This window comes from Orycteropus afer, unplaced genomic scaffold, assembly GCF_000298275.1.
Source record: "Orycteropus afer afer isolate SDZICR_OR568_19922 unplaced genomic scaffold, OryAfe1.0 scaffold00236, whole genome shotgun sequence".
Lineage (NCBI taxonomy): Eukaryota > Metazoa > Chordata > Mammalia > Tubulidentata > Orycteropodidae > Orycteropus > Orycteropus afer.
In genome coordinates, this window is record NW_006921823.1 from 5,197,794 (window position 1) to 5,217,900 (window position 20,107).

Below are 20,107 nucleotides of genomic sequence, written 5' to 3' on the forward strand. Positions count from 1 at the left end.
GTGTAGAGCCACCGTTTGTGTTGCTGAAAAGAGGTGTTTGCAATGAACAAGTTATTGGTCTTGCAAAATTCTACCATGCGAGTTCCAGCATTATTTCTGTCACTAAGGCCAAATTTTCCAACTACCAGTGATTCTTCTTTGTTTCCAACTTTTGCATTCCAGTCACCAGTGATAATTAACACATTCTGACTTATTCCTATGCATAGAAAACATTAAAGAAACACCCTAGATATACTAAAACTTATTTAACATAATAATACAGTAGTAATAATGTTTTGATGCATGTCACAAAGTGGTGCCTGTTTGCTACTATGAACCATTGGATGTACCTTGATTTTGTAATATAATAGTCTTTATATAGTTTGGTTCTTAACTATGAGTTGTATGTAAGTCAGACATTTGTAACCCATGGACTGCCTGTATAGTTAGTGTAATTTCAAGCTTTAAGATAAAGATGTTAGAAAGAAAAATCATGGAGTAATAAAAACATAAAAGATAATTTTGTACAAAGACACCTAGCCTATTAAGAGATTGATTCCAATAACAAAACTGTAGAATAGTAGTCAATATCCAGCTTATTGCTTTCAACTAAGACACTCCATGCTTAAAGGGAAAAGGGGAGCTGTAATAAAGATTAACCTTCGAGAAATCTAAGCAATTTGCCATTTGGTTAGAATGGAACAGCTCAGGAAGGGCCATATGACTTTTTTTTTTCTTTGCAAAGAGCAAAGGAACTGAAATTTTGTTCTAGGATTTTGAAATAATTTTTCAAGAATAGAATTTCTATGAAACTATGAGCACTAAAGTAAGGAATTATATGATACAAATATATATATATTATAGAACTCTTTTCTGATAGCTATTTTAACAAAACAGAATAGCCTTCACATAAGTCCAGTACCTTTAAGCTCCTTACAAACTCATTTTCATTAAAGACAGCCAGAGCACAGGAAGTCACCATTCTCTAAAAGAAAACACACTTGTCCTTCGATATCCAAGAAAGAAATTCTATTGTTGTGGAGAATGCAAATATAAAAGGGGCATGAAGGAGAAGTGAGAGCAAACAGGCAGATATACTCTGATCTTTAACATTACTAACACTCTTTTATTGGCCAGTTTCAAACTGCCAATGGACACAAAAATTTCCTGAAAATTTAACAATCATCTTGATTCAGTATGACCTGGCCCAACACACCACTGCCAGGGGAGTTAATTATTTGAAAGCTGTATATGAAAATGTCCCTTGAGTACATTGCTGGAGCCCCCATTACCAGCATCCATTAATACCCACCAGCTAAGCCATTTCCTCCCAGGGAAAATATAATCCTAAGAAACTCTTCTTTACAGTGAACAAATTATGTAGAAGAATTAGTGGCATAAAAGCCTAAAAATAAGTTGGAGGCCTATGTACAATATATGGTCCATAACCCACTGTGTTTGACTTGCAGAAGAGTCCTTGTTCCCCACCTCGCCTTGAAAAACCTTAAAACTAGGAGATATTTTCTAAATATCTAGAATTTTGCCTTCTCCTAAAAAGAAGGAATAAGAATTATATATGTATATATACATAATAGGAGCTCTGGTAGCACAGTGCCCAAGGCACTTGACTGGTAACCAGAAGTGGTTCAAACCCACCAGCCACTCCTCGGAAGGAAGATGGTGCAATCTACTTCCGTAGTGATACTGCCTCGGAAACCCAAGGAGGGGTCGCTATGAGTCGGGGTCAACTCAACGGCACATAGCAACAACAACATATATACATAATAAAGAAATAATATAAAAAATGTTTGCAGAACTATAGATAAATTTTTTAAAAATTGATCTAATTTGGCACATGAAAGAATGTAACACATATAAAAATGCTTAAAGAACTCACAATTGATGAATGTTTTTAAAATTCGATCTAATTTGATACATGTAAAAAATGTATGTTCTTTACATGTACCAAATTAAATGGATCAACATAGTGGTTGCAATGATGGGCTCAGGTATAGCAAGGACTGTGAGAATAACACATGACTGTGCAGTATTTCTGCTGTATATAGGATCGCTATGAGTCAGAGCTGACTCAATGGCACCTAAGAATGACAAAGAATATATGTAACATACACATGTAGTGAGGCATGATAATAAACTCCCATAAAACCACTATGCAGAATAAGAACTAAGTCACAACTAATACCATATCTACCACTATGTTCTTCATTTATTCTTCTACCTGCATTCCCAAATCCAGTAGGGTAACCACCACCATGAATTTTGTGTTATAAATTATATAGAGTCTTATAAAAAAGTCTTAAAACTACCCCTCTAAATACTATAAATAAATAAATAAATAAAGGTGCTGCCAAGTTGATTCTTACTCACGGCAACTCCATGTGTGTCAGAGTAGAACTGTGCTCCATAGGGTTGTGCCCCAAAGGCTGATTTTTTTTTTTTTTTTTAAATTGTGATTTGGGTGAAAGTTCATAGAGCAAATTCACTTTCCATACAGCAGCTCACATACATTGTCTCATGACATTGACTACAATTTCCCACAATGCAACAGCTCCCCTTCCACTTCCTCCCCATAGTTACCTCTTCCCTGTGTCTTTCCCTCCCATGCACTCCTGTGCATACACAGCTCTTCTTTTCTCCCATAACTGATCTCTCCAAGGAGTGTATCTATCGATTGTAAATGTTTAGCTTATATGCCCATTTTTTGTTTGGCTGGAAGCCACAGGAGTGGGTTCAATTCCAGACCTAAGGGGCATCTAGAGGCCATAGTCTCAGTGGTTCCATCAGGCTCTATCAGACCAGCAAAACTGGTCCTTTTTTTTAATAATGATTTTGAGTTTTGTTCCATATTGTTCTCACACTCTATCCAGAATCTCCTACAGAGGTCCCCCTCCAAGCAGTTGACAGCAGTAGCTGGGCACCATCTACTTCTTCTAGTCTCATAGTCATATAGGCTGAGGATCACATGATGTACCAGTCGCTTGGACTAATTGTTTCCATGTGTCTTTGGTTTTCTTCATTCTTCTTTGCTCTAGATGAGAAGAGACCCATTGTTGCATCTAGATGGCTGCTTGCAAGCCAAAGGCTGATTTTTTTACAAATAGATCCACCAGGCCTGTCTCCACATCCGTAAATATATTTGCCCCCTAAAAAGTCAAATATTGCACTTTAAGGGGTGTGGATGTTGAAACTTTGTAAGACAATGCCAAATTTCTTTCTCAAAGGGCTATATCAATTTATACTCTCATTAGTGGCATAATTTCTGTAGAAGTGCATAAAGCTTCCTAGTGATCCACTTCCTCACTGATCCTTGGTATTATCAAGTTTAAGTATTTTTGGCTAATTTGATAGATGTAAAATAGCACTCACTGTGGTATTAATTAAGGAGCTCTGGTGGTACAGTGCCCAAGGCATTTGACTGCTAACCAGAAGGTTGATAGCTCAAACCCCCCAACCAATTTCTGGAAGGAAGATGGGGCAATCTACTTCCATAAAGACTATGCCACCAGAGCACCTCCATCAATATTTACTGCCTCAGAAAACCTATGGGGTCACTATGAGTCAGAACTGACTCGAGAGCAGTTGGATTTGTTTTTTTGGTTTGGTGGTCTAAATAAGGAGATCTGGTGGTTCAGTGGTTAAGGCATTTGGCTGCTAATCAAAAGGTGTAGAGTTTGAACTCACCAGCTGCTCCACAAAAGTAAGATGAGGCAGTCTGCTTCCATAAAGATTTATAGCCTTGGAAACCTATGGGTCTCTATGAGTTGGCATCATTGAATGGTTGTTGTAATTGGCATTTATAAGATTACTAATGAGGTCAATCATTTCATGAGTTTATTCCCCATTCCTCTTGTGTAAATATATAGATTTTCATTTGTGTTTTCTTTTCTGAAAAGATGTATGTATGTGATATATATTATACATGCATTCGTGTATGCATGAATATATTACATGAATCTTTTATCAGCTATGTGTCCCAGGTATTTTCTCCCAGTTTGTAGGTTGTTTTCTCTCCTCCCCCCCCCACCCCACTTTCTTCACAGTGTCTTTTAATGAACATGTTTCTTATTCTAATTTGGTAGAATTCAGCAATCTTTCCTTTTATGTGTTATATTTTGTGTTTTAAGAAAATCTTCACTCCCTCAAGATCATAAGAGTTTTGGTTTCATTACAGGCGGCATCAAATTTTACTTTTAATATCAAGCTCTGTGACCAATTTCTACAGAAAGTTTCTGCTCTATCCCAGAAGCCATCTAAAAATGAAGGTGAAGCTAGACACAGAAACTGGGAAGAGTGTAAGATAATACTAGCACAGGATAAAAAGAGGTAGGAAAGTGACTAAGCTAATGAACCACTCCAGAAATCAGAAACGTATTTTTAAAAATCTAATCCAGAAATAATAATAACAAAACCACACGTTTTTCCAAAATGTTTAAATACTTCAATTTTTCAAATAACAAATTACTTTTTTCTATTACCTATTCACACCACAAAAAAATGCTTTTCAACTCATCCTCTGAAGGTAAATATAGCCCTAATAAACCAGAAAATTATGACACAAAAAAAGAAAATGAATCTCATTTATAACAAAATATTTTTAAAAAATGAACCCAGTAGAGTACATTAGAAACAACTACTACCACTACCACCACACCTACCAGAATGACAAAAGTAGCCCAGTCCCCTAGAGCCCAGCACTTTGAACTCGGACTTAAAGCCTCCAACTCTGAGAGAATAAAATTCTGTTTGTTAAAGCCATCCCATTTGTGGTATATTTGACATACATAAATAGGTCGATTCTTTCCTAATAATTATACAGATTTAATTAAACTCTAACCAGAGTCTGTTTAATACAGTATTTTTATCCCCTTTGTATTTAAAAAAATAAATTCTAAATTCATTTGGAAAAATTGATGTATGTGAATTATCCAAAAATATTTTCAAGGAAAAAATAGAAAATGATGAAGGGATCCTAGTACCCTCTACTCTCCACTAATATAGAGTCAATTCTAACTCATGGCAAGCCGCTGTACAGGGCAGAGTGGAACTGCCCCACAGGGATTTCCATGGCTATAAATCTTTACAGAAGCAGACTGCCTCACCTTTCCCCTGTGGAATAGCTGATGGGTTCAAACCACAGACCTTTTGGTTATCAGCCAAATGCCATAACCACTAACCACTGTACTATCAGAGTTCCTTGAGTACCCTCTAGGTATTAAAAATTTTAAATTTACTTTAAAGCTATAGTAATTGAATAAGAGTAGTACGTGAGGAAACAGCATCTGCAATATATTTAACAAGCAAAGAATTAATATAAAAATGCCTTATTAATAAGTAAGTAGTTATTAAATAAGGAAGATAGAAGGTATGAAAAGGCAATTTACAGAAGAGGAAAGGCAAGCCTATTTTAAAAAGATAAAATGTTGCACAAGCATTTGGGGAAATGCAATTAAAATGGTAACATGTTTCTGCTTTTTACTCCAGCAAAACTTAAAAACTAGTGTGGTAGTTAAGTTTGTGGGTCAACCTGGTGGGGCCTGGTTGAGTGGTTGGGCAGCTGAATGTAGTTATTCCCCATGGTGAGACTGGTAATTAACTCCAGGGTGGAATCTATTGGAGCAGCTGAGTAGCTGCTTTGGGGATGTGATCTGCTTCCTGTATATAAGAAACAGATTTGGGAATGGTCTCTAGTTTATAGCATGATTGAGCCCTGCATGTACCCAAGTCATTGTTCAGCAGCCTGCCATGCTCTGTTGAGACTTTCAATGGACTTGAATTAATGGCCTGCCGTGTGGTTTGGCCTTTTTACTTGTAACTGGGCTTGTCAGCCTTAGCAGCCAGCACGGTCTGAGTGAAGAAAAGCCTCAACCTTCAGTGGGCCAAGAGAAGGAAGCAGAGCTGAAGCCCAAGGTTCAGAGGATTTCACCTAGGCCCTAGAGCCTGGCACTTTGAACTCAGACTTAAAGCTCCAATCTCCTGTTTGTTAAAACCATCTCATTTGTGGTATATTCTTGTCAGCTCAGCACTAGGTAATCAGAACAACTAGCAACATTAAATGCCAGAAGGAGTATGAGAAAATAGGTACTTGCATGTAATTGACCAAAAAAAACAAACACACTGCCTTTAAGTCAGATCTGACTCATAGCGACCCCTTCTTGGGTTTCCGAGGTGGTATCATTATAGAAATAGATTGCCCAACTACCTTCCGAGGCATGGCAGGTGGGTTTGAACCACCAGCCTTCTGGTTATAAGTCAAATGCCTTAGGCACTACACCACCAGAGCTCCTACATAACTGACAGGTATATAAATTATTATACTCCTTTTGAAATACAATCTGTTAGAGCTTATTAAATGTGATCCCTAAAACCGTAATTACATGCTTAAGAATCTATCCTATAAAAAACACATACTTAGATACGAGCATACCAAAAAAAAAAAAATTGCTGTCAAATTAGAGAGATAAGCATAGTGACTGCTTAATTAGAAACCATAAAAAAAAAAAAAAAAAAAAAAAATGCAAAAAACAACCTCGAAACCTAAATCTCCGTCAAATAAAAAAATAATTAAAATATTTGTTTAAGACTATGTTATAGATCACTTACAGCAGTAAATAGATTGATATCTACTGACATGTAAAAATTTCCACAAAAATTCGCAACTCTTAGAACATAATATGATTCTTTTTATACAGAAAAAATTCCAAATCTATGAATATGTTTATGTGTACAGTTATTCAAGAGATATGGATATTGTAAGTAAAGACTTACACCAAATGATAACCTATTTTTCAATAAACATTTTCATATGCCAAGCTACCATACTTGAGAAGCATAAACTTAGATATATTATGTGCTGTTTTAAAATAAACAGCTGAAAGTTATGATTGTCTAATTATATAAATACCTTGTTCAAAGCTTACATACTAAGACAGTGTGTAGCTTTTTAAATGTGACATTTAAGGTCATCTTCAGTATGCTGAAATGAGAATTTAAGTTGTGCTTACCTATCTCATTAATCACTGCTCTTACTTTGGAGACAAAAGGCCCAACTTCACTGGAATGCATTTTGACTCTTTCCTTAAGGTCAGCACCTACAAAGTATATTATTTAACAAATATAAACTACTTATAAATAAAATTTTAAGTCAAAGAATATAAAATGTACTTAAAATCCATATATAACTAAAGATCAACTGAATTCATCTGTTAAAGGAATTATATTAAATTTTCTTTTTCAGTGATTACCAAAAGCAGAAATATTTTTTCACAAATTTACCACATGCTTAAAAGAGTGGTTCTCACACATGCTTAAAATAGAGGTTGTCAAATTTTTTGGTCTCCTTTTACACTCCAAACAAGGGAATTAGTTTGTGTGTATTATACTGCATTAGAAACTGAAATTAAGAAATTTTAAAAATATTTATTCAGTTTATAACATATATGCCCATTTTAACATTAACATAAATCACTAGATTGGTTCTACTATCTGCAAAGATACTACAAGTTTTATACACCATTGCACTCGTCCAACAGTGCAAATGTCGACACTGAAAAGGTAATGTCTTAGTGTTATGAAAATCATTTTTTTTACTTTGTGGATGACAATCTTCTTGACTGAAGACCACATCTGAGAATCACTGGCTTTAAAGCATGTACAATGAGATCATTTCATATTATGAAATATGGGACTTCATCACAGCATTGTGATACAACCTCTGAATAGAGGAAAAAAAATAAACATATGGATTCCCTAAGGGATCACTTGCTCTTATGGCTCAACAAAGATATTTGTTTTGATAAAATTAAAACTAAAAAAATTAAACCTACCTGAGAAAAGTTTTGGTAGCTTAATACCTAAGGCACTTGACTACTAACCAGAAGGCTAGTGGTTCAAACTCACTAGCCACTCTGAAGAAGGAAGTTGGGGAAATCTACTTCCGTAGAGATTTACCACCTCGGAAACCCAATGAGGGTTGCTATGAGTCAGAACACTGACTTGATGGCAATGAATGTGGTTTGCTTTTTGATTCTTCAAATATTACAGCAAAGTAACATTATGGTATTTTCACTGACATTGAGTTGATTCTGACTCATAGTGACCCCTCACTAGGTTTCCAAGGCTATAAATCTTTACAAAAGCATATCACCTCATCTTTCTACTATAGAGTAGCTGGTGGGTTTGAACCCCTAACCTTCTGGTTAGAAACCAAATGCCATAACCACTACATACCAGAGCTCCATATGTATATTCTCTCTCTCCCATATGTATATTCTCTCTCTCTCTCTCTCTCTGTGTGTGTGTATGTGGTGTGTGTATATATATATATATATATAAACACATATATATATATAAAAGATTTGCAGCCTTAGAAACCCTATGGGGGAGTTCTATTCTACAGAGTTGCTATTGGGGCAGTTCTACTCTGTCCTACAGAGTTTGGAATCAACTCAAAAGCAAAGGGTTTGGTTTTCTCCAGTTTTAAGCATATACTTGGATATTTAATCTCTTATTTAGCCTATAAAAATTAATTTTGACTATACATGTTATCAGGGAACTCTGGTGGCATAGTGTCTAAGGCATCTGACTCCTAACCAGAAGGCTGGTGGTTCAAATCCACCAGCCACTTTTCAGAAGACTGGGTAATCTACTTCTGTAGTGATGCTGCCTCGAAAACCCAAGGAGGGGTTGCTATGACTCACATCCAACTTGAGAGCAGTGAGTGTGTGTGTGTGTGATACACGTTAGTGAGGAGCTCTGGTGTTGCAGAGGTTAAGTATTCAGCAGGTAACATAGAGGTCATTGGTTCAAATGCACAAGCTACTCTGTAGGAGAAAGACATAGCAGTATGCTTCTGTAAAGACTGAAGCTTTGGAAATCATATGGGAGAGTTCTACTCTGTCCTATAACGTCACTATGAGTCAGAATCAACTCAGTGGAAAAAGGTTTGGTTTGGTTTGGTTTTGGGGTATACATGTTAATGAACTACTTGCTATGATTAGAGCATCAATAATTTTACTCAATTGTAGTAGAAGTGAAAACTGAAGCTGAGAAAGTGCATATCCTATAATTTATCAATACTTTAGTAAATATACCCTAGAAAATCTCTTAAACATATAACCAAGGAAATATGTACAATCATATTTGATGCCGTTTATATAGAATAGCAAAAAATTAAAAGTAACCTAAATGTACATCCAGAGAGAACGAATAAAACTAGTGCACACTTATATAATATATACATAAAAATACAATAAATACTTATGTAGCATGAAAATAAATGAATTATGAGTATAAACATAGATAAATCTAATAAATAATGTTGAAGGAAAAATACAATTGCAGAAAGATAAACAAGATGAAAACATTTATATAAACTTGAGAAAAATAAGGAGAATATTGTTTAGGGATATTACATGCATGGAAATGATGAACATCAAATTCAAGTTGATGGTTATCTCTGCAGAAAGGGAGAAAGGCAATCGGCTCACAAAGGACTTCAATTTTATTTATAATATATTATGGTTTGAGTGGGTATTCATTATGTTAGTCTTTAAAACTTTTTGTATGTCTGGTATATGTCTTCATGGTTAATTTTTTTCCATGAAGAACTAAAATTTGACAAGGAAAAAAAAGTCACTAGGGCCCTCAAATTGTAAAATAGTAGGATCTATTTGAGACATACAAAAAAGGTCTAAATCACTGTCATTTAGAATTGAGAATATACTTTTAAATTGGGAATATAAAATTTTGCTTAGAGGAGGTGTTGGTGAGTTGGCAGAAAAGGCAGAGAAACTACACAGATCCTCTTCAACAAAGAGAAACGAAATCAAATAACACAGATACAGAGAATAATCCGGGAGCCCTGAGCTTTGAAAGGAAAAATACAGAAGTGGACTAAACTCCAACTCGTAGAGGAACCTGCATGAAAAACCAAAAAAGAAGACATACAGAGCTGCAGTGATCCTGACGGCATGGACAGGTTAGATATTGTCAAGAAGTATCAGGACCTAAGAATTAACCTGAAAATCATCCCTGCTAGGCAGAGGCTGAGTGGAGAATAGCACTGGTGGCTGGTGAATAAAAAGGGAAGCAGTGAAGAGGAAGATGGGCTGAGCTATGGACTTTTGGCTGTCCAGAGGGCACAGTGATTTTGAATGTTTACAAGTAATTGGACTATTTTAGATATTTAAAGCGACAGCATTCTCTCAGATTCCAGGGACCTAAGAATACACTCCACTTGCCAGGGACCACAAGGGCATTCTGGACACAGGACTGGAAAGGTCCAACAATCCCTTCATTACTGTTATATCCTACACCCTCTTGGTGAACAGAGGTGTGGCTATCACTCACTCCCACCCACCTTCTGGGCCAGCAGGAATCCCATCCCAATCTGTACACCCTGACAAAGTCTAAGTGCCCTGCACTGCCAAGATTATTTATTTTTCTTTTTACAGTTTGTTTGTTTTTGTCTGTTTAAAAATTTTTTTTCTGTTTTTGTCCACTTTATTACTATTCTTTCTTCTTCCCTTAACAGGTCATAGTTTTTGGCTTTTTCCCTCTTTTCTTTTCCTGATTCCCTTTTTTTTTTTTTCTTTCGTGTTGTTCTCCTTATTCTTTTTCTTTTAGCATTTCTTCCTTCATTATTCTCTTTTCTTTAACTGAGTGGGAAACAGTAACCATGCCCATAAGACCAAGCCACACCCACACCTCCTGCACCTCAACTTACTGAGAGCCACCACTTTCTTCTGCATCAACTGGCCAATGATACACAACCACCAATAACATCCTGACTCACCCATAACTGCTCTTTACAAACAGTTATCAGAGCCTTGTGCAGCCACTCTCATTCTCTATCACATCCACCAGGAGACAGGAGGTGAGTGCATAAATGCTGCCAACTAGGAAACAGAGGAACATAGTAGCCTGCTTACTCACATACAACCTAAAAAAAACACACACACAGACACAAAGAAAACAAACATCTTGGGAGAATCACTCTAGATACAATCACCAATTAAATATAAATAAAACAAAGTCACAATGTCAGGGAATTAACATACCATCACAGTTCACAAAAAGAAGCAAGATAAAGCAGTAGAAACAAGGGAGCAAGATACAGATCTAGAACAATCCTCTGAGGAAGAAGCAGCATTAAACTCCCTGATAAGGAATTCAAAATAACTATATTTAGGTACCTCCAAAGGACTGAGAGGCAGATCAAGGAAAACACTGACAAAATTAAGGAAAACAAAGACAAAACCCTAGGGCAATTTCAGAAAAAAATTACAAGAACAAAATGACAAAATAAATTAAAAAATCAGAAATGATACAAAACCTACAGACAGAAATCCAGAAGATAAATACTAAATTTTCAGAAATAGATACCACACTGAGAGGACAAAGGAGTAGAATCAAATCAATGGAAGACAGAATTAATGAGATTGAAGACAAACATCTCAATAATTCTTTGGAAAAAGATCAAAACAAAATGAAGAAAACCTAAGATCCATGTGGTATACCATCAAGAGGAATAACCTATGTGTAATCGAGATTCTTGAACAGGAAGAGAAAAAGAAAACCACTGAGAAAACTGTACAAGATTTCATGGAAGAGAACTTCCCTTACATGATGAAAGATGACAATATATCCATTCAGGAAGTCCAATGAACACCAAACAGGAAAGAAAATCATCAGGACATACCATCAAACTCACAAAAACCAAAAGAATCCTCAAAGCATCAAGGGAAAACTAAAAGTTACCTACAAAGGGCAACCAATAACACTAAGCTCTGATTTCTCAGCAGAAAACATGCAGGCGAGAAGGCAGTAAGATGGTGTATATAAAAACCTGAAAAAGAAAAACTTCCAACCAAGAATTACATACCTAGCTAAACTGTCCCTCAAATATGATGGTAAAATTAGGCTATTTCCAGATAAGCAGAAATTAAGGAAATCTGTTAAATCCAGACCAACCTTCCAAGAGATACTAAAGGGTGTCCTGTCATCAGAGAACCAATAATAGGAAACAACCACTGACCATTAATACACATGATGACATAACCCAGAAATCAAACCAGTTATGGAGGTATCCAAAGAAAAATAAGTTTACAAGACTGTAAACAGAGAACCAGAGACATCAATTGGCAAATGAAGACAACTACTGCGATGTAGTAAATTACCTAGTATGGCTTTTCTAGACATAATCTTTGTAGTTCCCATTTTGCCATGAGCATCTGAGTAGCTGATAGTTAAAGTTATCTACCTGGTCTATTTCTGTTGAACGAGCACAAAGCAATCTTTTGGAAAGTTCATGCTCTCTCTCAGGTGTATAGAATTCTGATGTTGGAATTGGTTAGTTTGACCACTCTGCCAGCCTTAAAAGGAGCTTTCCTATAGGCAGGAGAGAGTCTCTCTGACTGACAGCTGAGAGATGGGTTTGCTGAGAGAGATGCAAGAGACACACTGTTGAGAGAGCCATGCTACTGAGAGACACAGCTGGCTGATGAGAGACATGGCCGGATACTGAGTGAGATAGCCGGCTGCTGAGTGAGACGGCCGGCTGAGAGAGACTAAGCATATTACTAAACATGAATTGTACCCTGTTGCTTCCTTAATAAACCTGATAATCTGTGAGTTCCATGTGGCCACTGCAGCAAATCATCGAATCCAACAGAGAGGTGGTGGGTGCTGCAGAAGGAATGGTTGGTGTCAAGGTTAGTAGGAGAGCTGGAGGATGGCTCCAAGTCTGGCCTTTCAAGAATAGGCCTTAGGCTGCTGATAATGATTGTGTCCACATCTTCTGGGGTTAGAGGAGGTCAGAAGATATGGCCTCCCTGCCTCTTTGACAACTATAAACCAAAAAGAAGGAACAAACTGTGTAGTTACAGAACCTCTAAATGGTGAGGAAGTCAAGACTTGCAAGATAGAACGGACTATTCCAAACTTAGGGAAAAAATCATAAATCATAGGGGAACCTCAAAGAAAAATGATAAAATTTTCACATCAAAATAAAAAAGAGGACAAGCACAAATATTTATAAAAACTAAAACAACAGTAATGAAGGAAATAACAAAATTCATAAACAAAATGAGCTTGGCACTTAAAATCATGTGGAACAAACAAACCAGGAACACCACGAAAAAACACATAATAAAATGACAGCAACCAATTCATATTTGTCAATAATTACGCTGAATGGCAATGGATTAAATGCACCTCTCAAGAGACGAAGAGTTGCAGACTGGATAAGAAAACATAACCCATCAAAATATGCTGTCTAAAAGAGACACATCTTAGACACAAAGACAAAAATAGACTAAAAATCAAAGGTTGGAAAAAGATATCTCAAACAAATGGCAACCAAAAAAGAGCAGGAGTTGCAATATTAATTTCTGATCAAACTGACTTACTTAAGACAAAAAAAACACCATAAGAGATAAGGAAGGGCACTATATAATGATTAAAGGATCAATCAAACAAGAAAACATAACCATAATAAATACCTAGGGACCCAATGAAAGAACCCCAAAATATATAAATCAGATGTTAACAGAATTGAAAAGACAAACAGATGAATCCAGAGTCATAGTAGGAGAGTTTAATATGCCACTTTCAATGAAAGAACAATTGGAAAGAAACTCAACAAAGACACAGAAGAGCTAATACAATCCACCAACTTGACATTCTACACATCAACAGAGCACTTCACCCAACAACAACAGCACAATATTCATTACTTTCCAGTACGCGTAGAACATTTTTCAGGACAGACACTATGTAAGGCCATAAAGCAAGCCTTAATAAATTTAAAAACACTGGAATACTGCAAAGCATCTTCTCAGATCACAATGCTATCGAATTAAAAATCAACAATAGGAAGATCAATGGACAAATAGCAAATGCATGGAAACTGAGTAACAACCTACTTAAGAACAACTTGTTGTTGTAGTTGTTATGTGCCGTCGAGTCAGCCCCGACTCATAGCGACCCCTCCTTGCGTTGCCGAGGTGGTATCACTACAGAAGTAGATTGCCCGACCTTCCTTTCGAGGAGTGGCTGATGGGTGCTTTCTGGTTAGCAGTCAAGTGCCTTAGGCACTATGCTACCAGAGCTCCTTGGTAATAGAAAAAAATTAAAAATGAAATAAAAAAATTCCTTGAATCAAACAAGAATGAAAACACAACAGACCAAAATCTTTGGGACACAGCAAAAGCAGTGATCAGAGGGCAATTTATAGCAATAAATGCACACATCAAAAAAGAAGACAGAGCCCAAATCAACGCCTTGAACAAACATCCCTAACAATGAGAAAAAACAGCCAGAAAAGCCTACAGACACTAGAAGAAAGGAAAAATAAAGATTCTGGCAGAAAAAAATAATACAGAAAACAGGCAAGACAAAAAAAATGAACAAGATTAGAGATTGATTCTTTGAAAGACTAATAAAACTGACAAACCACTGTCATATTTAACAAATGAAAAGAGGGAGAGAATACAAATAAAATAAATAGGAAATAAACTGAGTGACATCACAACAAAAGCAAATGAAACAAAAAAAGATACTGGATACTTCCATTTTTAAGTTTCACATTTAAGTCTTTGATCCATCTGGAGTTGCAGGATGCTGGTGGTGTATTGCCAAAGGCATGTGACTTCTAACCAGAAAGCTGGCGGTTCAAACCCACCAGCCACTCCTCAGAAGAAATATTGGGCAATCTACTTTTGTAGTGATTCTACTTCAGAACCCCAGGGAGGGGTCGCCATGAGTTGGATCCAACGCAATTGCAGTGAGTTTGAGTTTTTTATTGGTTTTTATCAGTATATTATGAAGAACTATACTCCAACAAATTTGAAAATCCAGAAGAAATGGACAGATTTCTAGAAACACACTACATACTGAAACTAACAGAGAATGAGGAGGAAAATTTGAACAGACCCGTAACAAAAGAAATTGAACAGGTCATCAAAAAATTACCAACAAAAAAACTTCTAGCCCAGACAGTTTCACTGGAGAATTCTACCAAACATTTAGAGAACAAGTGACACCAATCCTAGTCAAACTGTTCTAGAACACAGAAAAGGATGGAATACTCCTGTGTTAGACCGGGTTCTCTAGAGAAACAAAAAACAGCAAAGCTTATATATATATATAAAGAGAGAGAGAAATTTATCTTAGGAAAATGGCTCACAAACTTATAGAAGCCGGCAAGTCCAAAGTCCCTGAAACAAACATCAGGCTGGAGGCTTTTCCTAGCTTCCACAACCACAGGGGCCAAGAAGCTCAAAGCTGGCAGACAGTACACCAGCTGTTGACTCCAACAAATGATGAATCTCAGATCTCCAGGCTGAATGGTGGACTGCTCACTCACGGACAGTTGTAGGCAGCACAACAGAATCCCAATCCACAGAAGAATGTCTCTCTTCCCAGGATGTCCCTGGATATCCTGGAAGCTGACCACACCTCTAGGGAAACTCCCCTTGAACAGATTGGCCACAAAGAACACAGTCATCCGATTTCATCATGGGAACAACCACACAGAACTGAGGTCCAGCCAAGTTGACACTCAGCTCCAACTATCACAACTCCCAAATTCATTTTATGAAGCAAGCACAACGTTGATATTAAAACCAAGCAAAGACATCACTAAAATGGAAAAATACAGACCAATGTACTTCATGAATATAGATGCATATCAAAAAATAATATATTATGACCAAGTGGGGTTCATATCAGGTATGCAAGGATGGTTCAAAATTAGAAAAACAATCAACATCATCCACCCCAAAAATAAAACAAAGCAAAAGAACGACATGATCATATCAATTAATGCAGAAAAGGCATTGATAAAATCCAATACCCATTCCTGATCAAAACTCTCAGAAAAATAGGAATAGAAGGCACATTCCTCTACATCATAAAGGGCATCTATGCAAAACTACAGTCAATATTGTTCTTAATGAAGAGAGACTGAAACCATTCCCCTTGAGAACAGGAACCAGACAAGGATGCCCTCTATCACTACTTCTATTCAACACTGTATATGAAGTCCTAGCTAGGGCAAAAAGGCATGAAACGGAAATCAAAGGCATCCAAATTGGTAAGGAAGAAGTGAAACCATCCCTGTCTGCTCATGATATGATCCTACACCTGCAAAACCCAAGAGACTCAGTCAAAAATCTACTGGAACTAATTGAGAGATTTACCATTATGGTAGGATACAAAATCAATATCCAAAAATCAGTTGGATCCCTCTACAACACCAAAGAGACTGCTGAAAAATAAATAAGGAAATCAATACAATTTACAATAGCTACCAAAAGAAAAAAAAAAAAAAAAAAAAAACACATCAGAATAAATCTTACCAGGGACACAAAAGACCTATACAAAGAAAACAATAAGAGAATACTTCAAGAAACCACACCAAAAAAAACCCCACTGCAATCCAGTCAGATCCAACTCATAACAAACCCTCCTTGGGTTTCCAAGGTGGTATCACTACAGAAGTAGATTGCCCAACCTTCCTTCCAAGGAGTGGCTGATGGGTTTGAACTGCCAGCCATCTGGTAAGCAGTCAAATACCTTAGGCACTAAGCAACCAGAGCTCCCAAGAAACCATAAAAGATCTACATAAATGGAAGAACATACCATGTTCATGGATAGGAAGCTTGAACATTGTGAAAATGTCAATTCTATCCCCAAAGCAATCTATACATTCAATGCAATCCCAATGCAGATGCCATCAACATTCTTTAAGGATGTGGAAAAACCAATCAATAACATATAAAAAGGAAAGAGAACTCTGATCAAACAAAGCACTATTGAAGAAGAAGAACAAAGTAGGAGTTCTCACATTGCTGGCTCCCCAAACACACTGTACAGCCACAGTAGTCAAAACTGCCTGGTATTGCTGTAATGACAGACACAAAGACAAACAGAATGGAATTGAGAACCGAGAAATAAGATCTATCACCCTATGGTCACCTGATCTTTGACAAAGAGCCAAATTCCATTAAATGGGGAAAAGAATGTCTATTTAATATGTGGTGCTGGCAAAACTGGATGCCCATTTCTATAAAAATGAAACAAGATCTGTACCTTACACCATAAACTCCAGATGGATCAAAGACTTAAATGTGAAACCTAAAACTATACAGTTACACAAGGAAAATGTAGGGGCAAATTTGGGGCCCATGATATGTTATGTGCTGTCGAGTCAGCCCCGACTCATAGTGAACCCTCCTTGGGTTTCCGAGGCAGTATCACTACGGAAGTAGGATTGCCCAACCTTCCTTCCGAGGAGTGGCTGGTGGGTTTGAACCGCCAGCCTTCTGGTAGCAGTCAAGTGCTTTAGCCATGGTATAAATAGAATATCAAGCATAACCCAAAAGGCACATACAGTAGGAGATAATCAAGATGAACCAGACCTTCTAATAATTAAATATTCATGTGCTTCCAGAGACAGAATTATCCAAAAGAGTCAAAAGAGTACTTACAGATTGGGAAAAAAAATAATCAGCAATGATATATCTGACAAGACACTTATCTCTAAACTTTATAGAAAATTCCAACACCTCAACAACAAAAATACAAATAATCCAATTAAAAAATGGGCAGAAAACATGAATAGACACTTTACCAAAGAGCATACTCAGGTGACCAAAAAACATATGAAGCAATGCTCATGATCATTAGCCATTAGAGAAATGCAAATCAAAACAACAATGAGATAACATCTTTCCCCAGAACTGGTAACAAAGTTCAGCAAGACAGAAAACTGCAAATGCTGGCGAGGATGTGGAAAGATTGGGACTCTCAAACACTGCTTGTGGGATTGTGAACTGATGCAACCACAGTGGAAAGCAGTATGGTGATTCCTTAAAAAGTTAGAGTTAAAAGTACCATTTGAGAGATCTGGCAAGATGGCGGACTAGGCAGAAAGACTTGCACAAACCCTCTTCAACAAAGAAAAGGGAAACCAATTAACACAGACACAGAAGATAATCCTGGACCCCTGACCCTTGAATGGAAGGATATACAAGTGGACTAAACCCCAACTAGCAGAAGAATTTGCGTGAAAATACCAAAAAAGGAGACAGAGGGAGCTGAAGTCTGGCAGCGATCCTGACTGCAAAGACAGCTTGCAGATTCCCGAGTGGTGGAAGGACCTAATAGTTAACCTAAAAATCACCCTGCTAGCCAGGAACTGCACGGAGGACTGTGCACGGTGGCTGGGGAACAAACAGAGAAGGTGAAGAGAAAAGTGGGCTGAGCTGTGGACTTCTGCCGGTCCAGAAGGCGCTGCCATTGTGAAGGTTTAAAAAGTGGCTTGACTATTTTGGATATTTAAAGAGACAGTGCTCTTGCAGATTCCTGGGACTTAAGAAGACGTTCTGCTTTCCAGCAACCCCAAGGACACTCGGGACCTGCAAGACTGACAAGGTATGACATTCTTCTTGTTACTCTTATAGCCAACACCCGCTTGGTGAACGGAGGTGCGGCCATCCCCCACTCCCACCTACCTTCTGGGCCCACAGGAACTCCATCACAGTCTGTGTGCTCAGAAGCGGCCTGAGTGCCCTGCCCTGTCCTCCACCGATTTTTTTTTTTTGTCTTCTTCTATTTTTATTTTTTTCTTTTTTTTTGGAGATTAGTTTGCTTGCATTTGTCTGTTTTAAAACAACTAATATTATTAATACCTTTGTCCTTTTTATTTTTATTCTTAATCTTCCCCTCCCAGGTCCTAGTTTTCAGCATTTTTTCTTTTCCCTGTGCCTGCCTGAACTGTTTTTTTTTTTCCTTTAAGGTTTTTTTTTTTTTTTTTCTTTTCCCCCTTTTTTCTCATGGTTAACTCTGTTACTTGATTTTCTTTTGGCATTTTTCCCATGTTTTTTCTTTTATTATTCTTCTTCTCCACTTTTTTTTCTTAGTGCATTATCCCCAGATATTGCAGGTTTTCTTCTTTTTTTTCCCTTTTATCTTTTTTTGGTTACTGTTCCTATGTGATTACATGGTGTATTTTTTGTCCATGTGCTTTTAGTTTTTTGATGGTTATTCAATTGTAATTTGTGTCAAACTGAGTGGGAGACAATAACAGTCCCCATAAGATACAACTACACCCACACCTCCTGCAACTTCACTTACTGAGCGAGAGCCACTACCTCCTTCTCCACCAACAGGCCAACGAACAAAAATGACCAAGAGGCCGAATCACCCTTGGCACCTCTTCACAAACAGTTAACAGATCTAAATACAACAATGCCACGATGCCTCGGAGACAGCAGACCGTCACAGTCCACACAAAGAAGCAAGATAAAGTGGTAAAAACAAGGAAGCAGGATACAGACCAAGAACACATCCCTGAGGAAACAGCAGCATTAGAACTCTCTGATAAGGAATTCAAAAGAATTATCTTTAGGTATCTTCAAAGGACTGAGAGGCAGACAAAGGAAACACAGAAAAAATATCAGAAGAATTTTGGAAGAAAATATAAGAACAAATGACAAAATAAATGAAAAATTAAAAGTGATTCTAAATCTACCGATAGAAATCCAGAAGATTAATACTAAATTGTCAGAAATAGATAACACATTGCAAGGGCAAAGGAGAACAACTGATGCGATGGAAGACAGAATTAATGAGATTGAAGACAAATACCTAAATAATTCTTTGGAAAAGGATCAATCAGAAAACAAATGAAAACAAAATGAAGAAAGCCTAAGGTTCATGTGCGATACCATCAAAAGGAATAACTTACATGTCACTGGAATTCCAGAACAGGAAGAGAAAAACAAAACCACTGAGAAAATTGTCCAAGATTTGCTAGAGGAGAACGTCCCTGAAATGACAAAAGATGAGAATATATCCATTCAGGAAGTCGAACGAACCCCAAACAGGACAGACCCCAAAAGAAAATCACCAAGACACATCATCATCAAACTCATCAAAACCAAAGACAAAACCAGAATCCTGAAAGCGTCACGGGAAAAACAAAAAGTTATGTACAAAGGACAGACACTAAGAAAAAGCTCTGATTTCTCAGCAGAAACCATGCAAGCGAGAAGGCAATGGGATGGTATATATAAAACCCTGAAAGAGAAAAATTTTCAACCAA

General features: G+C 37.1%; 1 protein-coding gene across 1 annotated transcript in view; it reads right to left on the reverse strand.

The window, feature by feature from the left end:
- Positions 1-20,107, reverse strand: part of AUH (AU RNA binding methylglutaconyl-CoA hydratase) — a 371,318-nt gene that overhangs the window by 204,860 nt on the left and 146,351 nt on the right. The window contains exon 4 of the mRNA XM_007949073.1: positions 7,002-7,088. Coding sequence (XP_007947264.1) covers positions 7,002-7,088 — 87 coding nt within the window. The remainder of the gene's footprint in view (positions 1-7,001; positions 7,089-20,107) is intronic.